We start from the raw sequence: 24,871 nt of genomic DNA, 5'->3' as shown, positions 1-24,871 counted from the left end.
TATCAAAAGGAATAAAATACATAGGAATAAAAAACCTGCAAAACTTATACTCTGGAGTTCCTGTTGTAGCTCAGTGGTTAACGAATCTGAATACCACCCATGAGATTGTGGGTTCAATCCCTGGCCTCGCTCAGTGGGTTAAGGATCTGGAGTTGCCATAAAAAGCAAATAAATAAATAATAAAAAATAAAAATAAAAAAATAAAGGCAATCTAAATAAATGGAAAAGCATCCCATGTTCATGGACCAGAAAACTTAATATTGACAAGATGCGGGAGTTCCTGTCGGGCTCAGCAGAAACGAATCTGACTAGCATCCATGAGAACAGAGGTTTGATACCTGGCCTCACTCAGTGGGTTAACCCACTGAGATGTGGTGTTGGCCAGTGGCTACAGCTCTGATTCGACCCCTAGCCTGGGAACCTCCATATGCCTCGGGTGCAGCCCTAAAAAGACAGATACACACACACACACACACACACACACACGTCTTTAAGATGGCAATATTTTATGAACCTCCATATGCCTCGGGTGCAGCCCTAAAAAGACACACACACACACACACACACACACACACACACACACACACACACACACACGTCTTTAAGATGGCAATATTTTATGAACCTCCATATGCCTCGGGTGCAGCCCTAAAAAGACAGATACACACACACACACACATTTGTCTTTAAGATGGCAATATTCCAATATGATTTACAGAGCCAACAAATATCTATCAGAATCTGTGAAGTAATAATGTATGTATATATTGGCCTCTGGCTCCTGACATTGAGCTCCTAAAACTCTTGCAGTCTCCTGAGTGATAGGGGTGCCATGAGCATCTTTTGTTCTAATACTCGGTCTTTGACCCTGGTTCCTGACATAGAGCTCCTAAGTCCCTCTGATTTCCCTGGGTGACAGGAATGCTTTTTATTCCAATGAGGTGACTCCAGAAGAGCTTCAGGATGGGGGCTGGTTACCAGAAACACTAAGCCTGATTAGACGTTCGAACATTTCAGCCCTCGCCTCGTCCTTTGGAAAGTGAAGAAAGGTCAGAAACTGAGTTAAAACCCTTCATGCCTATGTGATGACGCCTCTGCAAAAAGCCCCATGGGGAGTTCCCGTCGTGGCGCAGTGGTTAACGAATCCGACTAGGAACCATGAGGTTGCAGGTTCAGTCCCTGCCCTTGCTCAGTGGGTTAACGATCCGGCGTTGCCGTGAGCTGTGGTGTAGGTTGCAGACGCGGGTCGGATCCCGCATTGCTGTGGCTCTGGCGTAGGCTGGTGGCTACAGCTCCGATTCAACCCCTAGCCTGGGAACCTCCATATGCCGCAGGAGCAGCCCAAGAAATAGCAACAACAACAACAACAACAAAAAAGACAAAAAGACAAAAAGACAAAAAAAAAAAAAAAAAGCCCCATGGTATGGGGCTTGGAGAGCTTCTGGGTTGGTGAACACAGCCCCATGCTGGGAGGGTGGTGTGCCTTGACACCACGGGACACCTCTGGACCTTGCCCTACGTACCTCTTCATCATTTATCACACAGTAAACCAGTAAATGGAAGTGACAGTTTCTCTGAGTTCCATGGGCCATTCTAACGAATTACTAAGCCCAAGGAAGGGGTCGTGGAATGGACCAAGAACCCAAGGTGAGAAGTGTCTCCATGTTCGGGAATAGCCTGGCTTAGGGTAACGTGCATGAGCAGGGCGGGTGGGTATCCACACACACAGAAGGTCTGGTGCAGGATGAAAACTCAAGCAAGATGAGGAGTGTCCAACAGAGTGGCAGCCTGCACTGGGACTAGGGTCCAAGTAGGTGGGGGTGGGGGGGGGGTGTCCACTGCATGGTGGTGGACTCGAGCAGACTGAGCCCAAACAGCGCAAGGAGAGCATCCCATGTGGAAGGGCAACCTGAAGTGGAAAGCCCAACAGGAGTGAGGAAGGCACCCAAAGAAGCAGTACCCAGCACGGGGAATCAGAGCTCCCATAGGTGAGGACAAACCCTACCTCAGTGGAATGTTATTAGGATTTTTTTTTTGGTAATAGCTACACTTACAATGTATGGAAGGTCCCAGGCCAAGGACAAATATAATACAGCTGACCTACAATACAGCTGTAGCAACACTGGACCTTAACCCACTGCAACACACCAGGGATCCAACCCATGCCACCACAGAAACAATGGCAGATCCTTAATCCACTGCGTCACGGCAGGAACTCTAGAATGTTATTAGGAGTAAATGGATGATATGTGTAGTGTGTGAACCCAGAGTAAGCATAGTTCAAGTCTTTGCTATTAAGGTACAAAAAAAGGCCTGCCACTGTGCCAGAGATGCAATAAGTGGCTGTGTCTTAGACAATGTGCCATTATACTGTATTCTAAATACCTCATTGACAAACAACAGCTAGTGTTTGGATGATGAGCAAAATCTTTTCTAAATGTCCCCTCCACCACTACATTAACACCTACATCCCTTTCACAACTCCATTCTTTCACCCAGACTTTCAAATTGGCTTGTTCTTGTTTAGTTCTGATTAAACTTTCCCTTCATATTCCTTTAACTCTCTACTCTCTTTCATCCTGACTTTTCTTTTCTTTTTCTTTTTTGTCTTTTGTCTTTTTAGGGCTGCACCCGCAGCATATGGAGCTGCTGCCACCGGCCTACACCAGAGCCACAGCAATGCCAGATCCAAGCCGCATCTGCGACGGCAACGCCAGATCCTTAACCCACTGAGCAAGGCCAGGAATTGAACCCACAACCTCAGGGTTCCTAGTCAGATTCGTTTTCAATGTGCCACGATGGGAACTCCATCCTGACTTTTGGTTCAAGTTCTTTAAAATCACATATTAGCACAAAACCTACCACCTCCTGGGAAACAACACAGGAAGAGCTTAAGGAGACTCAGGGAGTCTATGGCTACTTCCCCACATCACTGCACACAGAACAACTTGACACGTGTCTTATTTGTTTCATACCTGTCCTCGCTTTGGTGCATGCATGTATATCCCTAGGTAGAGGCCCATGGAAGGGGAATAAGCCAGTCGCAATTTGTGTCCAGTCCCAGCAGTGAGCCGAAGATCTTTATTCACAGGGACATACTCCAGCATGTCAGCTACCATCAGGCACATCTGGTCCTGCCCAAGAAAAGAATTAATAAGTAGTATTAAAGAACATTCAGGATAGAAAAACAAACTCCTTCCCTTTTTATTTATTTTTTGGGGTGTGTGCATGTCTACAACATACAGAAGTTCCTAGACCAGGGACTGAACCTGTGCCACAGCAGTGACAATGTCGGATCCTTAACCCACTGAGCCAGTGGTACAGCCATTATACCTAGCACTGTAACTAATTTATCTGCTGAAGGGCTATTCTATATGGGTTTTTTTTAAGGGCTGAGATGAATCCAATGAATCTCTTGAATCTGATAGGTAAAACTGCTATTTTGTTGGTGAATCTTGAGAACTATTTTATCAACTCGCATTTTAAAAACAATTTGTTCCTCAGTGAAGAGTATACTTTGTACCACTTCAACTTTCCTAAAAAAAAATCATATAATTTTCTTTCTTTTTTTCTTTTTAGGGCCACATCTGCAGCATATGGAAGTTCCCAGGCTAGGGGTCAAATTGGAGCAGCCATAGCAATGCAGGATCCAAGCCGAATCTGTGACCTACATTGCAGCTTGCAGCAACACCAGATCCTTAACCCACAAGCAAGGCCAGGGATTGAACCCTCATTCCCATGGACACTATGTCCGGTTCTTTTTTTTTTTTTTGTCTTTTGTCTTTACAGGGCTACACCCGAAGCATATGGAGGTTCCCAGGCTAGGGGTTTAATCGGAGCTGTTGTTGCTGGCCTGCGCCACAGCCACAGCAGATCTGAGCCGTGTCTGCAACCTACACTACAGTGCACAGCAATGCCGGATCCTTAACCCACTGAGCGAGGCCAGGGATGGAACCTGAAACCTCATGGTTCCTAGTCAGATTCGTTTCCACTGCGCCATGACAGGAACTCCTATGTCAGGTTCTTAACCCCCTAAGCCACGATGGGAACTCCAGGACTCATAATTTTCAAAATAAAAAATACAGAAAGGGGAGAAATATATGAAAAATATGTTAAACCAATCTGTCTGAACCAGTTTGATCTGGTTTCCAAACTAAGGGATCTGATAATCAAGAGGAAGCAAGATTTACTTTAAATCTCTTATAATTCACAATCCTATTTTAACTTACAGTAATTATAAAGGTACCATTTACCTTATAAGACCACATTCGTAGTTTATGATCTTGACACAGAGCAAAGATGAAGGCGTCGTGCTCGACACAGTGAACAGCAAGACTCAGGGGACGATCTGAAGGCCCCTGATCACCTCTAAAAACATAAGGCCAACTTTCAGTCTTACTGTTGCAAGTTATCTGATCATTTGAAGTTACAATTTAAGCAATAAAACAAAATTACAAATGCACACTCTTAACAGAAAGAACAGGAACAGGAATTTACTTTTTTTTTTGCTTTTTTAGGGCCGCACTTGTAGCATTTGGAAGTTCCCAGGCTAGGGATCGAATCAGAGCTGCAGTTGCTAACCTACACCGCAGCCACAGCAATGCAGGATCTGAGCTGCCTCTGCAAGCTACACCACAGCTCATAGCAACACCCGATCCTTAACCCACCGATCAAGGCCAGGGATCAAACCCACATCCTCATAGATACTAGTTGGGCTCTTGACCTGCTGAGCCACAATAGGAAATTCCCAGGAGCAGGAGTTTATAGGCTGTATAACTACTACATTTTAACTCTGATTTATAACCAATTACTACGATAAACTTTAAAAGACTACATAAACATCAATGGAATACTGTTCTAGTATTTCTGCTTATAGTATTACATGAAATTGGGTGTGGTAAGTGAGAGCAGAGCACTCAACTGGACATTGTGAGAGAAGGACAGTAAGCCAGTTTCTGTGGTCAAGATGTCTAGTCCCAAACAAAGTGGGCTCTTCTCAGATGGAATGTGATGTTGGGAAGACCCTTCTCCTTTCCAACACGGTTTATCTGCCCTGGCATAAGACTGGAAGCACTTTTAGGTGCTGATCAGTGCAAAAAGATTAAATTACCAGGCCCTCTGATTTAGTGACCAGAGACCACTCACCTGATAGCTGTTGGCATCCAGCCTATAAGCAGCCGCTGCATTACTGAACTCTGTTTCAGCTCCACAACTGACACCATTCCTATAAGATTGAAAACAGACCAATGTTCTCCAAGACAACTCTTGATCACACTTAGTGAAACCCAAAGGCAAGAAGGATGCAACCATGAACACGGAATTTATGACAGGTGACAGGTTTCTACATTTCTAAAGTAAAGAAGTCTTAGGCTGTATCTCTCCACATATTAACACACTGAAAACATTTTGAATCATTATGGATCAGTAAAAACAGTATTTTTATATTTGTCGGGGAAATTTTTGCTATTTACAAACTATAATTCATATTGCTGCTTGGAAGAATCACTTCATTCCTTCTGAAAGAAACACTGGGTACCTTTCATGTGCTAGGCACAGTTCTAGGTGCTGTAGACACAGCAGTAAATGCAACAAATTAAAACACTCCTGTCCTCATGGAACTTGCATTGCATTGGGAGGAAGGGCGAAGCAGAGATAGTTAACAAATTAAGTGGAATGTCAATAAGTAGAGAAAAATAAAAGACAAGTGTACAGTGAATGTTGGGCCAGGGCAGGGGGGTTGTTGCGATTTTTAGAAAGAGGTCAGGGAAGGCCCCAGTGAAGCGACACTGAGTAAGGACATAAAGGAGTTGAGAGAATGAGCCACACTGCTAGTCGGGGAAAGACTATTCCCTACAAAAGTCCTGGGGTAGATGTGCCCACTATGTTCAAAGAATTGCAGGAGGCATGTGGTTGGTTCAGAGAAGCAGAGGGGAAAGAATAAGAAGATGAGGTTAGAGAAGCAGTAGGGTGTCACCATAAGGACTTGAGATTTATTTGGAGTGAGATGAAGAACAGCTCTGATTTGAGGGCTTTGAGCAGTGGAAGGACATAACAAGTTAGGTTTTAAATGTATTGGTCTACTCAAGAAGTTTCTGCAGAAGGATAAGGACAGATCTGGGGAGATGTTTAGGAAGCAGATGTAATAACCCAGATAAGAGGAGTGGTGACCTGGAGCAGGGTATCAGCACTGAACTTCCTTGGTTCAGTTAACTTTTTTAAGTTAACAGTACCTCAGGCTAAAGGCAGATAACAAGTCAACTCATCTCTACTAAGGCCTTAGCACAGGCTGTCTTACAGTTACCTGTTTTCCCATATTCCAATAAGCTATACAGTTCCTCATCCACTGTGTAAAATCCTACCCTCTTGGAAAAAAAAAAAACAGGGACTTGGTAAACTATCAGGGACTCACTAGGCAAGCACTAATGAATGACCACTTTAGGGTAGTACAGAAGCAGTTTCTGCCTTGGACTTCTAACATCTGTTTTAATGTCAATATTCCTTTGTTTAAAATTAAAGCCAAGCTCAGTTCCCATTCTTACCAGGTACGTCATAAGGAGGTAGTTTAAGCACAAAGATTCCCCCCGAAGCAGACGGGAGAGCAAACAGAGCCTCCCCATCATTGCTAAGCCAGGCTGCAGATGTGGTGGAATTAGGAGAGAGTCCAGGTGCTGCTGGAATTAACTGATAGTTGTATGGATCCCTGAAATCAAATTTTCCGATGTCGGTGAATACTGACTGCATCTGACTTTCAATTACCAACTCCTGTGGAGTGATTATAAAGAAAAATCTGTTAAACCAAAATAATGAGCTGTATTTTGCTCAGTTCCTCTCAACTGCTACAAAAGTTTTTAAAGCAAAAAAAATTGTTGAGCTTAAAAAGAAAGCTTTTTTTTTTTTTTTTTGTCTTTGTAGGGCCGCACCCCTGGCATACCCAAGTTCCCAGGCTAGGGATAGAATTGGAGCTGTAGCTGTTGACCTAAGCCACAGCCACGTGGGATCCAAGGGATCCAAGCGGTGTCTGCGACCTACACCAAAGCTCACCACAACACCAGATCCTTAACGCACTGAGCGAGGCCAAGGATGGAACCCTCGTTCTGCGTGGCTACTAGTCAGATTCATTTTCTGTTGAGCCACAATGGGAACTCCAAGAAAGCTATTCTTTTTAATGAAAACTGTTTTTTCAACTTAAAAGGGACCCGATTATTTTATTTTTTAATTAATTATTTTTTCATTTGTGCCTACCCCGAGGCATACGGATTTCCCAGGCCAGGGATCATATCCAAGCCAGTCTCAACCAATGGCAGATTCCCAGCTCACTGTAATGGGTTGGGGATCAAACCCACGTCCCAGTGCTCCCAAGATGCTGCCAATCCTGATGCACCACAGTGGAAACTCCTGTCTGATTATTTTAAATAGTAACTATGAAAGGATACTTGGTTAGTGCTAGCAAGGAATCCAAGTTTCTTTCAATTCCAAAGGATACTGCTCTAGGAGTTCCCGTAGTGGCTCAGGTTATGAGCTCGACTAGTATCCACGAGGATAAGGGTTTGATCCCTGGCCTGGCTCAGTGGGTTAAGGATCTGGCTTTGCTGTGAGCTACAGTGTAGGTCACAGATGTGGCTGTTCAGATCCCGCTGCCTAGGCCAGCAGCTACAGCTCTGACTCGACCCCTAGCCTGGGAACTTCCACATGCCGTAGATGCAGCCCTAAAAAGCAAATAAAAATAAAAAATAAAATAAAATAAATAAGTAGGAGTTCCCATCGTGGTGCAGTGGAAACAAATCCAACTAGGAGCTGAGGTTATGGGTTTGATCCCTGGCCTTGCTCAGTGGTTTAAGGTTCTGGCGTTGCCATGAGCTGTGGTGTAGGTGACAGATGCAGCTCAGATCTGGCATTGCTGTGGCTGTTGCGTTGTCCAGCAGCTGTAGCTCTGATTCAACTCCTAGCCTGGGAATCTCCATATGCTGTGGGTGTGGCCCTAAAAAGACAAGACCAAAAATAAATAAATAAAATAAAATAAAACAAAGGACACTGCTCTAGCACTAAATTTGTGACCATCAGAGTTAACTCGGAAATAGAAGACATTCTACTTAACCAACTTACACTCCTATACATCCGGGAAGGGTGTGGCAAAAGTAACCTGTGCACTGTTTGATTGGTTAATATCAAGAGTATCACGTGATTCTGAGTCTCAGCGACATGAACCCCTCCGGGTAAGAGGCTGCAATTTTGGAATTTGAGGCGAACTGCATTATTTAACAGATTTACGTCCAGTGACTCTTCTACCAGCTCCAGTGTATCTCCAGAGGTCTTCCTATTAAAAAAAAAAAAAAAAAAAAAAAGAAATTTTAAACATTTGTTTAAAAAATTTATGCTTTTCTTTCTGATTATTGCATTGATATGTTTTGCAATAGTTTCCAGGGGAACTCTCCCAACTTAGAAACTACTGGAGTTCCCGTAGTGGCACAGTGGTTAACGAATCCGACTAGGAACCATGAGGTTGAGGGTTCGATCCCTGCCCTTGCTCAGTGGGTTAATGATCCGGCGTTGCCGTGAGCTGTGGTGTAGGTTGCAGATGCGGCTCAGATCCTGCGTTGCTGTGGCTCTGGTGTAGGCCAGTGGCTACAGCTCCGATTGCACCCCTAGCCTGGGAACTCCACATGCTGCGAGAGCGGCCCAAGAAAATGTCAAAAAGACAAAAATAAAATAAAAATTAAAAAAAAAAAAAAACTACTGAACAAACTCAGACCAATTTTGACATTCCAAACCATCAAACTATATAGTACACAAAACACAGCATTATACAAAATTCAAATTATATGATTCCCTGTTAAACAGAGCCATTTCCAAACTTGATAGACCTTTCTTTTTTGTCTTTTTTAGGGTAGCACCCATAGTAAATGGAGGTTCCCAGGCTAAGGTTCTCATTGGAGCTACAGCTGCTGGCCTACACCACACAGCAACACCAGATCCAAGGTGTGTCTACAACCTACACTGCAGCTCATGGCAATGGTGGATCCCCAACCCACTGAGCGAGGCCAGGGATTGAACCTGTGTCCTTATGGATACTAGTCAGATTCATTTCCACTGAGCCACAATGGGAACCCCATGATAAACTACTTTTTAAGAACTAATTAAACTGTAATGAAAATTCACCCACACACTCTCATTACTTACAGTATAATGTGGCCTCCATGTATTGTCAAACAACAGTGACCTTAATATAAGTGGGCATTTCCCCTTCTATAGCTTCTTCCCGATAGGATGCAGGGCAGACTCTTCTTCGGGCACAACTCTGCCATGTGGTGGCTTTGGAATCATAGAAAGCACCATGCTGGGCAGACCCTAACTTCCCATCACCTCATCTACCATACGACCTGAATTCATTTTCTCGGTGATCTCCTTCAATATGACAGCTTTTTTTTTTTTCTTCTCCAATTTCTATGGCCAAACCCTTGGTATGTGGAAATTCCTGGGCCAGGGACTGAATTCGAGCTGCAGCTGGATTCACAGCTGTGGCAACCGTGGATTCTTTAACCCACTCTGCCAGGCCAGGGATTGAACCCATGTACCCACAGCTACTGGAGCCGCTGCAGTCAGATTCTTAACCCACTGAGCCACAGCGGGAATTCCAGAACACCAGCTTTAAATGCCATCTAATGCCAATGATTCCTCAAACTAAACCTGCCAAAACAGAATTCCTAGACACAGCAAACCCGGGGGGAGGGGAGTATGAAGTACCTGCTTCATCTGCATTCTTTTCCAACTTTCTAATAGCATCTCTATACCTTCCATTTGTTTTTTATATTCTCTCCCCCCACCCCTTTTTTAGGGCTGTACCTGTGGCATATGGAAGTTCCTGAGCTAGGGGTCAAATTGGAGCTACAGCTGCCGACCTACACCACAATCACAGTAATTCCAGATCTGAGCTGCATCTGCAACCTACCCCGGAACCTTAACCCTCTGAGTGGTCAGGGATCAAACCCACATCCTCCTGGATATCAGTTGGGTTCTTAACCCACTGAGCCACAACAGGAACTCCTATACCTTCCATTTGTTTAAGCCAAAAACCTGGGGCTCACCCTTGCATCTTCTCTTTCTATATACCCTACATCTGATCCAACAGTAAATTCTAACAAATTCTCCTTTAAAAACATATCCACAATCAGAACATTTCTCACTGCTTCTACCAATACCAACCCCAGTCTAAGCCACCATCATTTTTTGTCTGGATTGTGACACCAACCTCCAATTGGTCTCCTGCTCCCGTCTTTACCTGCTACACTGTTCTCAACACAGCAGCCAAGCAACCTTTTAAAAACACAATTTAGGAGTTCCCATTGTGGCTCATGGGTTAAGAATCTAACACAGGCTCTGTGAGGATGCAGATTCGATCCCTGACCTTGTTCAGTGGGATAAAGATCCGGCATTGTCACAAGCTGTGGTTCAGATCCAGTGGCTGTGGATGGATGTGGCTGTGGCATATGCTGGTGGTTTCAGCTCTGATCTGACCCCTAGCCTAAGAACTTCCCTATGATGTTGGTGTGGCTATAAAAAGAAAAAGAAAAAAATTACAGCTTATACCATGCCATTTCTGTATTTAAAACCCTCCGACCTCACTCAGAGTAAAAGTCAAAAACCTTAAAATAGCTGACAAAGCCCTAATCCGGCCCTTGGCAGCCTTATTCCTCTAACATTTATTCACTCAGCTGCAGTCTTATAGCTCCTTACCATTCTCTGAAAACAACACATAAGCTCCTGTCTCAGAATTTTTGCACTTTTTGTACCTTTTTCTTGGAAAGTTCTACCTAAAATTCTCATCCTGCAGATATTCTTACTTTCTCTGCTCAAATGTCAACTTATCACTGGCTCTTGCCTGAATACCCTACATGAAACACTAAACATAATAATTCCCTTTTTCTTCCCTTGCTTCCCTGTTCTCTATTCGACTTATCCCCTGACAAACTATATTGGGTTTTTTTTTCTTTTCGTCTTTTTTAGGGCAGTTTGGGGTCTAACCAGAGCTGTAGTCACTGGCCTACACCACAGCCACATGGGATCCGAGCTGCATCTGAGACTTACACCACAGCTCATGGCAACGTCCGGATCCTTAAGCCACTGAATGAGGCCAGGGATCAAACCCACAACCTCATGGTTCCTAGTCGGATTTGTTTCTGCTGTGCCATGATGGTAACTCTTATATTGGGTTTTTTGGTTTTTGTTGTTGATTGCCTGCCCCTCCACCAGAGGAGGAACTGTCTGCTTTGTTTCCTGCTATGTCCCCAGTCCTAAACATTGACTGGAACATACCAGGCACTCGAAAATATTTCTTAAGTAAATGAGCTTTGTATCTCTAACACAGGTCTTTCTTCTAAGCCTGAAAATTTCAATGATTACTGGACATTGTCAAACAGCTACTACACAGATACTTCAATAGTATGTCTAAAAGAATTATTATTATTATTTTTTTTTTGGTCTTTTTGTTATTTCTTGGGCCGCTCCCACTGCATATGGAGGTTCCCAGGCTAGGGGTGCAATTGGAGCTGTAGCCACCGGCCTACGCCAGAGCCACAGCAACGTGGGATCCGAGCTGCGTCTGTAACCTACACCACAGCTCACGGCAACGCCGGATCGTTAACCCACTGAGCAAGGGCAGGGACCGAACCCGCAACCTCATGGTTCCTAGTCGGATTCGTTAACCACTGTGCCACGACGGGAACTCCTAAAAGAATTATTTACATCTCTCCCAAACCCATATTCCATATCTCAGTATCTGGTTAGTCACATGGGAAACCAGGGAGTTGTCCTTGCTCCCTTTTTCCCTCACCATTCTGTACCCCATATTCAGTCCACTACCAGGTCCTAATGAAGCTACTTTCTTTTTTTTTTTTTTTTTTTTTGTCTTTTTGCTATTTCTTTGGGCCGCTCCCGCGGCATATGGAGGTTCCCAGGCTAGGGGTCGAATCGGAGCTGTAGTCCCCGGCATACACCAGAGCCACAGCAACGCAGGATCCGAGCCGCGTCTGCAACCTACACCACAGCTCACGGCAACGCTGGATCGTTAACCCACTGAGCAAGGGCAGGGACCGAACCCTCAACCTCATGGTTCCTAGTCGGATTCGTTAACCACTGCACCACGACGGGAACTCCTGAAGCTACTTTCTAAGTGTATCTTTTTTTTTTTTCTTTTGGCTGCGCCCAAGGCATGTGGATGTTCCCGAGCCAGGGAATGAACCCACACCACAGCAGTGACAACTGCTGGATACTTAACCTGCTAAGCCACATGGGAACCCGGGGGCCTGTCAGGAACTCCACGTGTATCTTGAGTCCATCTAATTCTCTTTCCCTAGCCAATCCCACAACCAGCATATCTTACTTGGTTCACCATGAAAGCAAATTCTTCTTTCATACTGTACCCATCCAATCCAAGTCTACTTTCCACAAAGTAGACTGATTATTTTAAAGTGTGACTTTGACCATGTTAGTAACACTTTAAGACTCTCCAATGACTGCTCAATGTACTTAGGATAAAAATCCCAAATCCCTGAAAAGGACCTGAGGGTTCTTCTTGATCGGAGTCCTGCTTACCTCCCTAGTCTCAGCATCACTCATATCACTTTCCATTTTGCCCAATGCACTTATGCCGCACAGAGCTTCAGTCAGTTCTTCAAATTTGTCAAGTTCTTTCCACCTTGTGGACTCTCCATTTGGTGATCCCACTTGCTAAACTGCTCTCTCTCCCAACTCCATGCCTAGCTAACCTTTCCTCCTTCAGATGAAATGTGACTTACTTCAGGCCTTCCCAGACACGCCAATTACATCTGATTTTCCCATTAGCTTCTCATACTTTTCCTCTGAGGGAAGTATGAAAAACTTCATTTACATACTTATGTGGGGTCATTAGCTTAATGGCGTTTTGGGGGTCACACCTGAGGCATGTAGAAGATCCCCGGCCAGGGAAAGAATCTGTGTCACAGCAGCAACTTGGGCTGTTGCAGTGACAATGCCAGATCCTTAACCTGTCGCACCACAAGGGAACTCCAGCTTAATGTCTTTTTCCTTCTCAAAACTGCCCCATGAAAGATGTGTCCACATCTATTCTTACACTACTATATCTTGCAGGATGAAAATGGAGACTGTTTTTGTTCATCCCTGCACTCCTAGAACACCTAGCAGTGCTTGACATGTAAAAACTCAAGACTAATTTGTAGAATGAAGGAAGCTTAAAGCACTATAAAAATATAACGGCTTCATGCTTAGAACTGATCTTTGGGGCTTTACCCTCGAAGCTACATTTCTTCTTTTTAGTGCTGCCAGGGAGGGCACCTCTTCCAGAACTCTGTGCCTGCTTAATTTTCCACTGACTCAGATATCAATAGGAAACAGTCTTTCTCTTTTCCTGTCTATAACCACTTCGGAGAATAAACGACACCTTGGGAACAGTCACGAAAATTCAGCCGCCGAACAAAACGCCCTTTCGGGAGATTTGACAAACACAGCACTTACCAATGAATGAACCTGTTTCTGGTGACGGAGAACAACTTGCCACTTTCCACGTAGTAGAAGCCTCCCGCGCTCTCACTGTATTTCACAGCTCCGGCCACTGCATTTGCAGTTCCTGCAAAAGAAGAGTGGTCACCCTTGCACACGCGGTTCTCAGGGGATGACACGGACTGAGGGCGCTGAGAAAGCAGAGGGTGACAGACTGAAAATCCATGCAAAAAGGGGAAAAAAAGAGAAAGAAGTAGAACACTAATGAAGCTCTGAATCCGGGGCTGGAGGCATGTGGGCTCAGGAGGATGAACTGGAGGACAGAGATTTAGGGATCCACGGGAAGATCCCGAGGGCAGGAGCTGCATCGAGCCCTACTGGATGCTTCCGTACCAATGTCGCAAACTGCGAATTCCCGAAAGTGCCTTGGCCTTTCGCGCTCAGCTCCGCTGAGCTCTACGAAGCTCCGTTCCATGGCTCCCGCCGCCGCCATCTTCCCGCCGCCGCCGCCGCGAGGCCTGACGGGACACCAGCCCAGCCGGGCGGCTGTCGTCACTTCCGGGGGCGGAGCAAGCACAGATGCGGACAGGTGAAGAAACCCGGAAAGGTCTAGGGCCTGTCCGACCCACCGTTGTGAGGCTTCCACCGAGCTGGCCGGAGACAGGGTGGGCAAGGAGGAAGCCAGATGAGAGGAGGCAGGGGGAGCTTGCAGGATCTACCTGCAGGAACCTTTGCGTGTCCGGCGAGGAAGCCCCAAGGGGCGGTGCCATTTTCCCGGCGGCCTCAGGGAAGGGGGCGGAGCCGGGTTTGTTTCCATTTTAAAAACTCCGGCGCGGGCAGCGGCTGGGCAGAGCCTCCAGGGAGGGGCGAGGTCCTAGGAGGCCACGCAGATGGGCGCCATCTACTGGATTTCGAGCTTTTGATCGCCTCTCCTTGCTTCCCCGTGTTACTCAGTGAATCTCCGCCTGGTCTCCTTTTCTTCACCTTTCAGCGACGTGGGTTGGGGGCGGAGTGAAGGGCAGAGTGGCCTTTTGTGTTGGGTTTTTTCGAGAGACTGTATTCGTGTGTTCTTGTATAATGAAGCATAATGTGTTTAATTAAACATTGATGCAGTTACCTGCTTGAAGCCCCTAAATGCTACTCACTTGCATACGTGAAAGAAATTTCCTTTATCTTCCATTTGTGATCTGTTTGGAAGGTCTTGTGCTTTACCTGCATTTAGGGCAGAGTAGATGCTGGATTTGGAGGAAAATGCCAGTCTTCAAGGGGAAAGTTAGTCTAAATCTCATGTATCAACATGACAGATTAAAGACGACCACAAATTCTTTGACTTTTTCCCTTCAGGAGGTGGGTCTTTGTCCCTTCCTCTGGAATCTGGGAGGGCTCTGTAACTGCTGTAACTCATTGAACACAGCAGAAGTGACTCTGTGCCAGATTAGCCTTTTAATTTTTTTTTTTTTTTTTTTTTTTGGTCTTTTGTCCTTTTTAGGGCCGTACCCACGGCACATGGAGGTTCCCAGGCTAGGGGTCCAATCGGAGCTGTAGCCGCCAGCCTATGCCACCGCCACAGCAACACCAGATCCAAGCCGCCTCTGCGACAGCACAGCTCATGGGAACGCCAGATCCTCAACCCACTGAGCGAGGCCAGGGACCTAACCGGAAACCACATGGTTCCTGCTCATATTTGCTTCCGCTGCACCAGGACAGAAACTCCCAGACTAGCCTTAAGAGAGTCTGTTTCTCCCTTGGAGTGCTAACTAGGAGGGAAGCCATCTAATAAATTCAGCTATCCTGGGGTTGCCATCCTGGAGGAATCATGGGGAGAGACCACATGGAAGGGCTCTCAAGTTACTTAAAGTGAGAGATGTCTGGTGAGAGAGTCAAAAGTCACTAAGTTTGGGGTAATTTGTTAGCCAGCAATAGATATCAGGAACATTCTCTTGTCTTTCCTTTACATTCATACTTTTCCTCAACAGTCTTCCACATTTCATTCTTAGATAATGGAAACAACTCCAGTTGATCTTATTTTGCGGTTGTTCTCCCTGCCTCTCCATTTTACAAATACACTCTAACTGTTCCTAAACACCACTTATATTTTGTTTCTTCTTGTTTGGACTGCCGTCACAAAATACTATATGCTGGGTGGCTTAAACAGCTAACACGTACTGCACACAGTTTTGGAGCCTGGGAAGTCCAAAATCAAGAGACCAGCAGATTCAGTGTCAGGTGAGAGTCAGCATCCTGATTTATAGACAGCCGTCTTTTGTGCCGTGTCCTTAAATTGTGGGGATTTTTTGTTGTTGTTGTTGGTTTGTTTTTTCTTTTTTATGGTTGTACCTGTGGCATATGGAAGTTCCCAAGTTAGCGGTCCAATTGGAGCTGCAGCTGCTGGCCTACACCACAACCACAACAGTGCCACATCCAAGCCGCATCTGCGACCTGCACCACAGCTCATGGGATAAAGTGGGTCCTTAAACCCACTGAGCAAGGTCAGGGATTGAACCTGCACCCTCATGGGTACTAGTCAGACTCTTAACCCACTGAGCCATGATGGAAACTCCCTGTAGGGTCTTTTTTTAATAGGGCACCAATCCCTTTTTCGTGAGGGCTCCACCCTCACAATTGAATCCCTTGGGATGGTAATTTATAATAAGAACATTATATTTGGTCTTTGTCCCTCTTCCTGTCACAGAGAACCTGAAACTCTTGTAATTCCCTTAGTGATAAGAGGATGACTATCCTATGTTATGTTAATGAAGTCATTTTTGGAAAGTTTCTAGGTAACCTGAGGTTGGGGGCGGGGGCAGTGATTGCCAGGGGAAACAACCACTTGATTAGAGGTTTGGAACTTTTAGCCCTACCACCCCAACCTTTGGAGATTAAGTTCAGTTAACAGTGGCCAATAATTTAATCAGTCTTGCCTCTGTAATGAAGCCTCCAAAAAGCCAGAAGGATGGGGTTTGGAAAGCTTCCAAGTTGATGAACCAGAATACATCTATGTGCCAGGCCCTAAACTCCATGGAATAGAAGCTCCTGCATTTGGAAACTTGCCTTACATATCTTTTCATCTAGCTATTCATTGTATTCTTTAATTCCTTTTCTGATAAATTGGTAATCCAAAAAAATAACCTGGTTTCTTGAGTTCTGCGAGCTGCTCTAGCAAATTTACCAAACCCGAGGAGAGCATTGTGGGAACCTCTGATTTATAGCCAATCAGAAGCAAAGGTGAACACCTGGACTTGTGATTGGCATCTGAAGTGGGGGCAGTCCTGTGGGTCAGCCCTTAACCCACACAATCTGAAGTCAGAATTGAATTAAACTTGCGGAACGCCGGGTCACTATCCATGGGGAATTGAGTTAGCTACTTGTTAGTGCAGAACAAACCCACACACGGGACCTCCTCAAAGCCCCACCTTCAAATACCATCATATTAAGTTCAACAGTTTCATCTGGGGAGAGTGGGTAAACATTCGGTCTATAGCACTTCTTAAAAACTTTCAGGGACTCCTGGTGCCCTGATTTTCAAAGTCTTTGTCCCTAATTAACTTTTCTTCTTTTAATTTCTGCAGCTTCTTGAAGGAGAAGCCCTTTTTTGGTCCCCACTATATACTGCTGTCTTCATACAGCGGGAGTCCTAACCTGAATCCAAGTGAGAGTTAGTCCTGTCTGAGCACATCTGTAAAACTGGTGCTGATGGACATGCCAGGAGACTGAACAGAGTATGGGGAAACATTTTGCCTGAGGGGAGAAAGCACCTATTACAATCTGATGCCCTGAGACTGAGCTGTAGGTGGAGGGATCATTCTAAGTATAGCGAGATTTATCTCCCTGTCCTCTCACACTGGAGTTGACTCTGGAGCCTATGGATGCAGAAAAGGAACTATATTGGAAAAGAGGCAAGTTCTATGAGACAGCAAGGGCCCAGAAGTGCTGCCCTGAGATTGCTCTCACCGAGCATGCAGGAGAAGGCGAGAGCCAGCACTCCCTCCTACCCCCTGTGCACATGACCCCAGAGCAGGTCAGCCTGTTTAAAGCCTCTCACATGGAGTTCCCGTCGTAGCGCAGTGGTTAACGAATCCGTCTAGGAACCATGAGGTTGCGGGTTCGGTCCCTGCCCTTGCTCAGTGGATTAACGATCCGGCGTTGCCATGAGCTGTGGTGTAGGTTGCAGACGCAGCTCAGATCCCGCAGCGTTGCTGTGGCTCTGGCGTAGGCCGGTGGCTACAGCTCCGATTCGACCCCTAGCCTGGGAACCTCCATATGCCACGGGAGCGGCCCCAAAGAAATAGCAAAAAGACCAATAAATAAATAAAGGCTCTCGCATGAAGCCTGAATATCAGAGGGATGTCAGGAATTGGTGTTCAGTAGAGCAGGGGTGGCCTTTCAAGGAGCCTGGAGCCTGGCGGGCACAGTTGGTGGAGTTCCTTACACTACTTAGAAATGGATTGTTTCATAAGCAGATTATTTCATGAACACAGACACCCCTGGATAATCCCAGAAATGTTTGAGGGACTCTTTAGCAGGGACTGAGAACCTGTCTGAGTAGGTGGGGACAGAAGTAAGCCGAATTTGTTCACGTTTTTAATATAACTGTGCTTTTACTCATGGGTTGGGGAAATTTGGGTTTTACATATTGAGCTATTTCACGTGTGTGAGATCATCCCCCTTTTGGAGGTCTATGTGCTTTATTGATTCTTTTTCTTTCTTTCTTTTTTTTTTTTTTTTTTTGGCTTTTTAGGGCCGCACCTGCAGCATATGGAGGTTCCCAGGCTTGGGGTCGAATCAGAGCCTCAGCTGCTGGCCTATGCCACAGCCACAGCAATGGGCTGCATCTTCTGAGCTGCATCTTCGACCTACACTGCACCTTGTGGCAACGCTGGATCCTTTAACCCACTAAGCGAGGTGAGGGTCCAGACCTGCATCCTCATGGGTACTAGTTGGGTTCTTAACCTGCTGAGCCCCAACAGGAACTTCATGAACGAGTTTTCTATTGCAGCTATAACAAATTACCACCCATTTAGTGGCTTAAACAATACTGTGTTATCTCACACGGGTCTCCTGAGGCTAATGTCATGGTGTCTGTAAGCCTGTATTCCTCTGGAGACGGTAAAGGAGAACTTCTTTCCTTGTCTCTTCCAGCTTCTAGAGGCCAACACATTCCTTGGCTAACGGCCCTTTTCTTTCATCTTCAAAGCCAGCAGTGGAGTTCCCGTTGTGGCTCAGTGGTTAATGAATCCGACTAGGAACCATGGGGTTGCGGGTTTGATCCCTGGCCTTGTCCACTGGATTGAGGATCCCGCATTGCCATGAGCTGTGGTGCAGGTCACAGACGCGGCTCAGATCCTGCCTTGCTGTGGCTCTGGTGTAGGCCAGCGGCTACAGCTCCGATTAGACCCCTAGCCTGGGAACCTCCATATGCCGTGGGAGCGGCCCTAGAAAAGGCAAAAAGACAAAAAAAAAAAAAAAAAGCCAGCAGTGTCACATCTCTGATCTCAGGGAAAGGATCTCTGTGTTGAAGGACTCAGGCAATTAGGTTGAGCTCACCCAGGTAATCAGAGTAATGTCCTCATCTCTAGATACTTAATCACACTGCAGGGTCCCTTTTGCCATGTAAGGTAACATAATCCCAGAGTCCAGGGCTTAGGATGTGGACATCTTTCTTGAGGGGGGCATTTTTTCTTTTAACCCATCATATGTGTGTTTTACTGAATATGTTACATTTCAGTTTCATTCTCATAACATCCTTGTAAAGTAGGATTATCCTTGTAATGCAGACACTTTTCTGAAGCACTTGTTAAAAATATAGTTTCTAGAGTTCCCACTGTGGTGAAACAGGATCAGTGGTGTCTCTGCAATGCCAGGACACAGGTTCCATCTACAGCCCTTCACAGTGGGTCAAGGATCTGGCATTGCTGCCCTGGCCTGGGAACTCCATTTGCCCAGGGGTGGGCAAAATCAAACAAACAAAAATTAGTTTCCATCTGTTGTCCTCATCTTAACCCAGAGTTCAATCTTAGCTTTACTCACTAATAAGGACAACAAGATATAAAGTGCCTCCTTGTGTGATACAAAGTAAAGGATACACGGGAGTTCCCGTTGTGGCTCAGTGGAAACAACCTGACTAGTATCCATGAGGATGAGGGTTCAATCCCTGGCCTTGCTCAATGGGTTAAGGATCCGGCGTTGCTGTGAGCTGTGGTGTAGGTCTGCAGCTGCAGCTCAGATTCGACCCCTAGCCTGGGAACTTCCATGTGCCGCAGATGCGGCCCTAAAAGGACAAAAAAAAAAAAAAAAATATATATATATATATAATATATATATAAAATAAATAAAAGGATACAGCATCATCTGTAAGGCGGTTTTAAACAACTTTATTAAGATATTATTCACATCCCATAAAATTTCCCCCTCTAAAGCATGCAATTGAGTGATTTTTTTTTTTTGTCTTTTTTTTGCTATTTCTTTGGGCCGCTCTTGCGGCATATGGAGGTTCCCAGTCTAGGGGTCGAATTGGAGCTGTAGCCACTGGCCTACGCCAGAGCCACAGCAACGTGGGATCCGAGCCGCATCTGTGACCTACACCACAGCTCACGGCAACGCCGGATCGTTAACCCACTGAGCAAGGGCGGGGACCGAACCCTCAACCTCATGGTTCCTAGTCGGATTCGTTAACCACTGCGCCACGACGGGAACTCCAATTGAGTGATTTTTGAATATTCACATACCTGTGTAACCATCACTGCAATCCAATTTTGGAACATTTTTATCACCCCTAAAAGAAATCCCATACCCATTAATAATCACTAACTATCCCCCCTTCCTCGGCCCTTGGAAACTACTTATCTACTTACGTCTCTGTAGATTTGCCTCTTCTGGACATTTCCTGTGAATGGAATCATATATATACAGTCACTCATGTCTGACTATTTTAACTTAGCGTAATGCTTTCAAAGCTCATTTATGTTATAGCATGAACCAGTGCTTCATGCCTTTTTATGCCTGAACGATATACCATTTATGGATAGGCTACATTTTATATACATATTTATTCATTGGTTGCTGAACATTTAGGGTGTTTCTTCCACTTTACGGCTATTATGAAAATGCTATGAACATATAAAGTATTCTTTTTTTTCCTTCTTCTTCTTTTTAGGGCTGCCCCTGTGGCATATGGAAGTTCCCAGGCTAGGGGTCAAATTGGAGCTGTAGTTGCCTGCCACAGTCACAGCCACAGCAACACCGGATCCAAACCCTGTCTGCTACCTATACCACAGCTGCCAGCCTACAGCACAGCCACAGCAATGCCAGATCCTTAACCCACTGAGCGAGTCCAGGGATCAAACCCTCAGCCTCATGGATACCAGTAGGGTGCTTATCCCGCTGAGCCACAACAGGAACTCCCCATACAAGGTATTCTTGCCATAAGTGTTTAATCCAGATTGTGGTAGGCAGGATAATGCACCCCCTCCAAAGATGTCTACTCCCCAATTCCTGGAAACTTGAATATGTTACCTTACACGGCAAAAGGGACTTGGCACCACCTGTGAGTAAGGTCAGGTCTGGAGATGAAGGGATGAGCCTGGATCATGCAGGTGGGCCTTGTATATTCATAGAGTCCCTAAAAGGAGAGAACCCTTCCCTGCTGAGGTCAGAAAGAGAAGTGGGGGAGTTCCCTTTGTGGCTCAGTGATAACAATCCCAACTAGGATCCATGAGGATGTAGGCTTGATCCCTGGCCTTGATCCGTGGGTTAAGGATCTGGCATTGTTGTAAGCGGTGGTGTAGGCTGCAGTTGCAGCTCAGATCCTGTGTGGCTGTGGCTGTGGTGTAGGCCGGGAGCTGTAGCTCCAATTCAGTCCCTAGCCTGGGATCTTCCATATGCCAAAGGTGCGGCATTTAAGAAGGAAAAGTGGAAAAAAAAAAAAATCTGGTGTTTTGTGAGCTGTGGCGTAAGTCACAGATGAGGCTCGGATCCCGCATTGCTGTGGCTATGGTGTAGGTCAGCAGCTGTAGCTCTGATTTAACCCCTAGCGTGGGATCTTCCATATGCCTCGGGTGCGGCCCTAAAAAAGCCAAAAAAAGAAAAAAAAAAAGGAAGGAAAAAGTGGGCTGTAGATCAAGGGATGTGGTCAGCCTCTAGAAGCTGAAAAAAGCACAGACACAGCTTCTTCCCTAGAGCCTCTGGAAAGGAATGGAATCCTGCCAACTCCTTGATGTTAGCTCACTGATTTTTGCTTTCAGCTGAAGGAAGTTGCTTGTGTGTGGTTATGCCCCCTGCATCCAGGGAGTGATTGCTGTGGAAAATCTGAAGGTCTTGCCCCCTTGCCTGGGTCTAGAACATCTCTGAAGGCTCTAGAACATCTTGGCTCCAGGGCACCGTGTGGGATGGTCTGAGGCCTCAACGTCCCTTTCTGCCCTCTCTTGTCTCTCTTAGTCCCTTCCAGGTGCCCTTCCTGAGAGCACTCTGCAAAAAATCTCCTGCCTGCAAATCTCTCTCTCTCACAGTGTTTTGGGGGAGACGGAGGGGGAGCCTGTGGGGGATACACACATCACATCCTGTCTAGGGATGGACAGCTCCCTGGGAGCCAGCCGGGAAAAAGGAGTTGGACGGGGAAAGCATTTAGGGGACGATGTCTTCTTAATTCCAAAACCGATGATCAGCCAGGCATTAGAAGACTTGAATTCACGTCTTAACTAACCTCTTGTCACCTAGGAGGTCCCCCAACTTCTCTGTGCCTCAGTTTCTTAGGAGAAGGTGTTGTATATATTGACTTTCAAGCTCTTTTCTGGACCCAAAGCTCTAGAGCTTGTGGCCTGAAAGTCAGAGACAGGCTGGATCTTTACCTTCGTCTCTCCTTAGTTTCCAGACTCAGAACCAAGCCACCCACACACTCCCTACGACTGAGGACTGGCCTGAGGATTGGCCTGTCCTCCTTGAGTCAAAATTGACTTACATATTTTTGCTTCTTGGAGCTGCACCCACAGCACATGGAAGTTCCCAGGCTAGGGGTCAAATAGGAGCTTCAGCTGCCAGCCTACACCACAGCCATAGCAACACAGCCATAGCCATATCTACGAACTACACCACAGCTCACGGCAACGCCAGATCTTTAAGCCACTGATTGAGGTCAGGGATCGAACCTGTGTCCTCATGGATAATAGACAGGTTCGTTTTTTGCTGAGCCACAGCAGGAACTCCCAACCAAGGTTGACTTCTGAGTCAACAACCTTTGTGCCATTTAGTTCAGACCGTGATAATTTCTTAGGTACTTTTTTTTTTTTAATTAATCACAATGCTTTCCATACACAGTTATTTTCTCATTTCTATGATGTGGAATTTTTTTTTCTTTTTCTTTTTGCTTATCCTGTGGTATACGGAATTCCTGGGCCAGGGATTAGATCCCAGCTACAGGTGCAACCTATGCCATAGCTACCATCCTGTTACATTGCAACTGGAACCCCCGTAAAAGCTATTTTTCTTACAAAAAAAAGGGGGGGGGATTTAAATATTTGTTACATAATAAATGGCTTAGCTGAGAAAAAATTAGTCAAAATATTTAAAATTTTAAAAGAAGAGGGGTTCCTGTTGTGTCTGGTTGTGGCACAATGGTATCAGGGGGCGTCTCTGCAGCTCCTGGATGCAGGTTCAATCCCTGGCCCTTCACAGTGGGTTAAAGGATCCAGAGGTGTGGCACCTGCCGCGTAGTCATAACTGCAGCTCAGATCTGATTCCTGGCCTGGGAACTCCATATGCCTTGTGGGGTAACCAAAAAAAAGAAAAGAAAAAAGAAGAAGAATGTGGGAGTTCTGCTGTGGTTCAGTGGTAACGAACCCGACTAGAAACCATGAGAACTTCCATGTGCCACAGATGTGGCCCTAAAAAAAAAAACAAAAAAAACAAACAAAAAAAAAACACAAAAAAACCCCACCAATGTGTCATTGCAATAAATTATGCATATTTTATGTGCTAATGTTTATTTTTCCTTTTTTTTTTTTGTCTTTTTGTCTTTTTCTGGGGCCGAACTCGCAGTACATGGAGGTTCCCAGGCTAGAGGTCCAATCAGAGCTGTAGCTGCTGGCCTATGACACAGCCACATGGGATCCAAGCCGTGTCTGCGACCTACACCACAGTTCATGGCAATGCCAGATCCCTAACCCACTGAGCGAGGCCAGGGATCAAACCTGAAAACTCATGGTTCCTAGTTGGATTCGTTAACCACTGAGCCATAATGGGAACTCCTCTTTTTCTTTTCAAAAAAAGTGGTTGTTAAATTGATGGGTCATCTTTGTTTCCCAGGATCCAGGAATTATAGGTTTTGACAGTGGGCTATCTCATTCCTCTTCTTATTTTCAGCATTCATCAGAGTTCTCAGAAGTTAAAAGTTCCTAATAAGTGTTTGAAGGAATGACTAAAAGAACGAATAAATCACACATGCTTTCTTAGAAAACTCAAAATACCGGGAATTTCCGTCGTGGTGCAGCGGAAACAAATCCGACTAGGAACCATAAGGTTGCAGGTTTGATCCCTGGCCTTGCTCAGTGGGTTAAGGATCTGGCATTGCTGTGGCTGTGGTGTAGAACGGTGGCTTCAGCTCCATTTGGACCCCTAGCCTGGGAACCTCCATATGCCTCGGATGTGGCCCTAAAAAAGAGGCAAAAGACAAAAAAAAAAAAAAAAGAAAAGAAAACTCAACCACTACTTGAACTCAGCATAGTGGCATGCTATAGTTGTAACATAAATGGAATTATATTGCCATCTAGTGGTTTGGTGGTGACTTCATTTAGAAACAAAATGAGAAATATTACCAAGATTATTGTTTGTGGAGCAAGTTTTATTTACAGATACTTTCACAGGAAAAGTATGTTTATTGCCTGAAACTATCATCTTGGTTTGTCTTGAGAATGTCTTGGTTGGCCAAGTCACCACTAATGCATAAGTACAAGTGAAGGATACTGTAAATTGAGCTTTAAAGCAGAATTTCCTAAACTAACGTAATAGCTATTCCTTGAAAGAAGAATTTGGCGGTTGAAATAAGCATGGGAAATGATGATTAAATTCAACATATTTCTTCCCTGCAGAACTTTTTGGAGATATTATTATGATAATGTGCTTTGTGAAGCTCCAGGAAGGGCTTATGCATGATATGTTCCCCAGACTGTGCTCTTTTCAGGGAACAACTTACTGGACTCTTGTTATGTGAGGGAAAAAAAAAAGAGAAATACTGCTTTATTGTCATTTTCCCCATATGGTTAAAAATATCTATTAGTGCACAGTGTTTTCCTGACTACGAAAACTTTGACCTGCATGTCCTTGTTCTAGAAACAGGGAATTCAAGGAGCATAGTAAGAAATCGGAATTGTCAGAACACTGTAAACCAGCT

General features: G+C 45.3%; 1 protein-coding gene across 2 annotated transcripts in view; it reads right to left on the bottom strand.

Annotated features, from left to right (window-relative positions):
* Nucleotides 1-13,996, bottom strand: part of NUP160 (nucleoporin 160) — a 50,081-nt gene extending 36,085 nt beyond the window's left edge. For both annotated transcript variants that reach the window (XM_085011128.1, XM_021085052.2), the window contains exons 1-7: nt 13,885-13,996; nt 13,507-13,618; nt 8,104-8,314; nt 6,540-6,762; nt 5,146-5,224; nt 4,254-4,368; nt 2,976-3,134 (exon numbers count right to left, since the gene is read on the bottom strand). Coding sequence is in view for 1 of the 2 variants with exons in the window: in XM_021085052.2 (XP_020940711.2) it covers nt 2,976-3,134; nt 4,254-4,368; nt 5,146-5,224; nt 6,540-6,762; nt 8,104-8,314; nt 13,507-13,618; nt 13,885-13,984 (999 nt within the window). In the remaining variant the exon portion in view is untranslated. The remainder of the gene's footprint in view (nt 1-2,975; nt 3,135-4,253; nt 4,369-5,145; nt 5,225-6,539; nt 6,763-8,103; nt 8,315-13,506; nt 13,619-13,884) is intronic.
* Nucleotides 13,997-24,871: the final 10,875 nt, after the last annotated feature.

The sequence above is a fragment of the Sus scrofa genome, chromosome 2 (genome assembly GCF_054392235.1).
Source record: "Sus scrofa isolate SSC_HxYL_T2T_F1_AM1 chromosome 2, Sscrofa_HxYL_maternal_Yorkshire_Landrace_v2.0, whole genome shotgun sequence".
NCBI lineage: Eukaryota > Metazoa > Chordata > Mammalia > Artiodactyla > Suidae > Sus > Sus scrofa.
The sequence above is the reverse complement of the archived record's forward strand: the minus strand, read 5'-3'. Positions and strand labels throughout refer to the sequence as shown.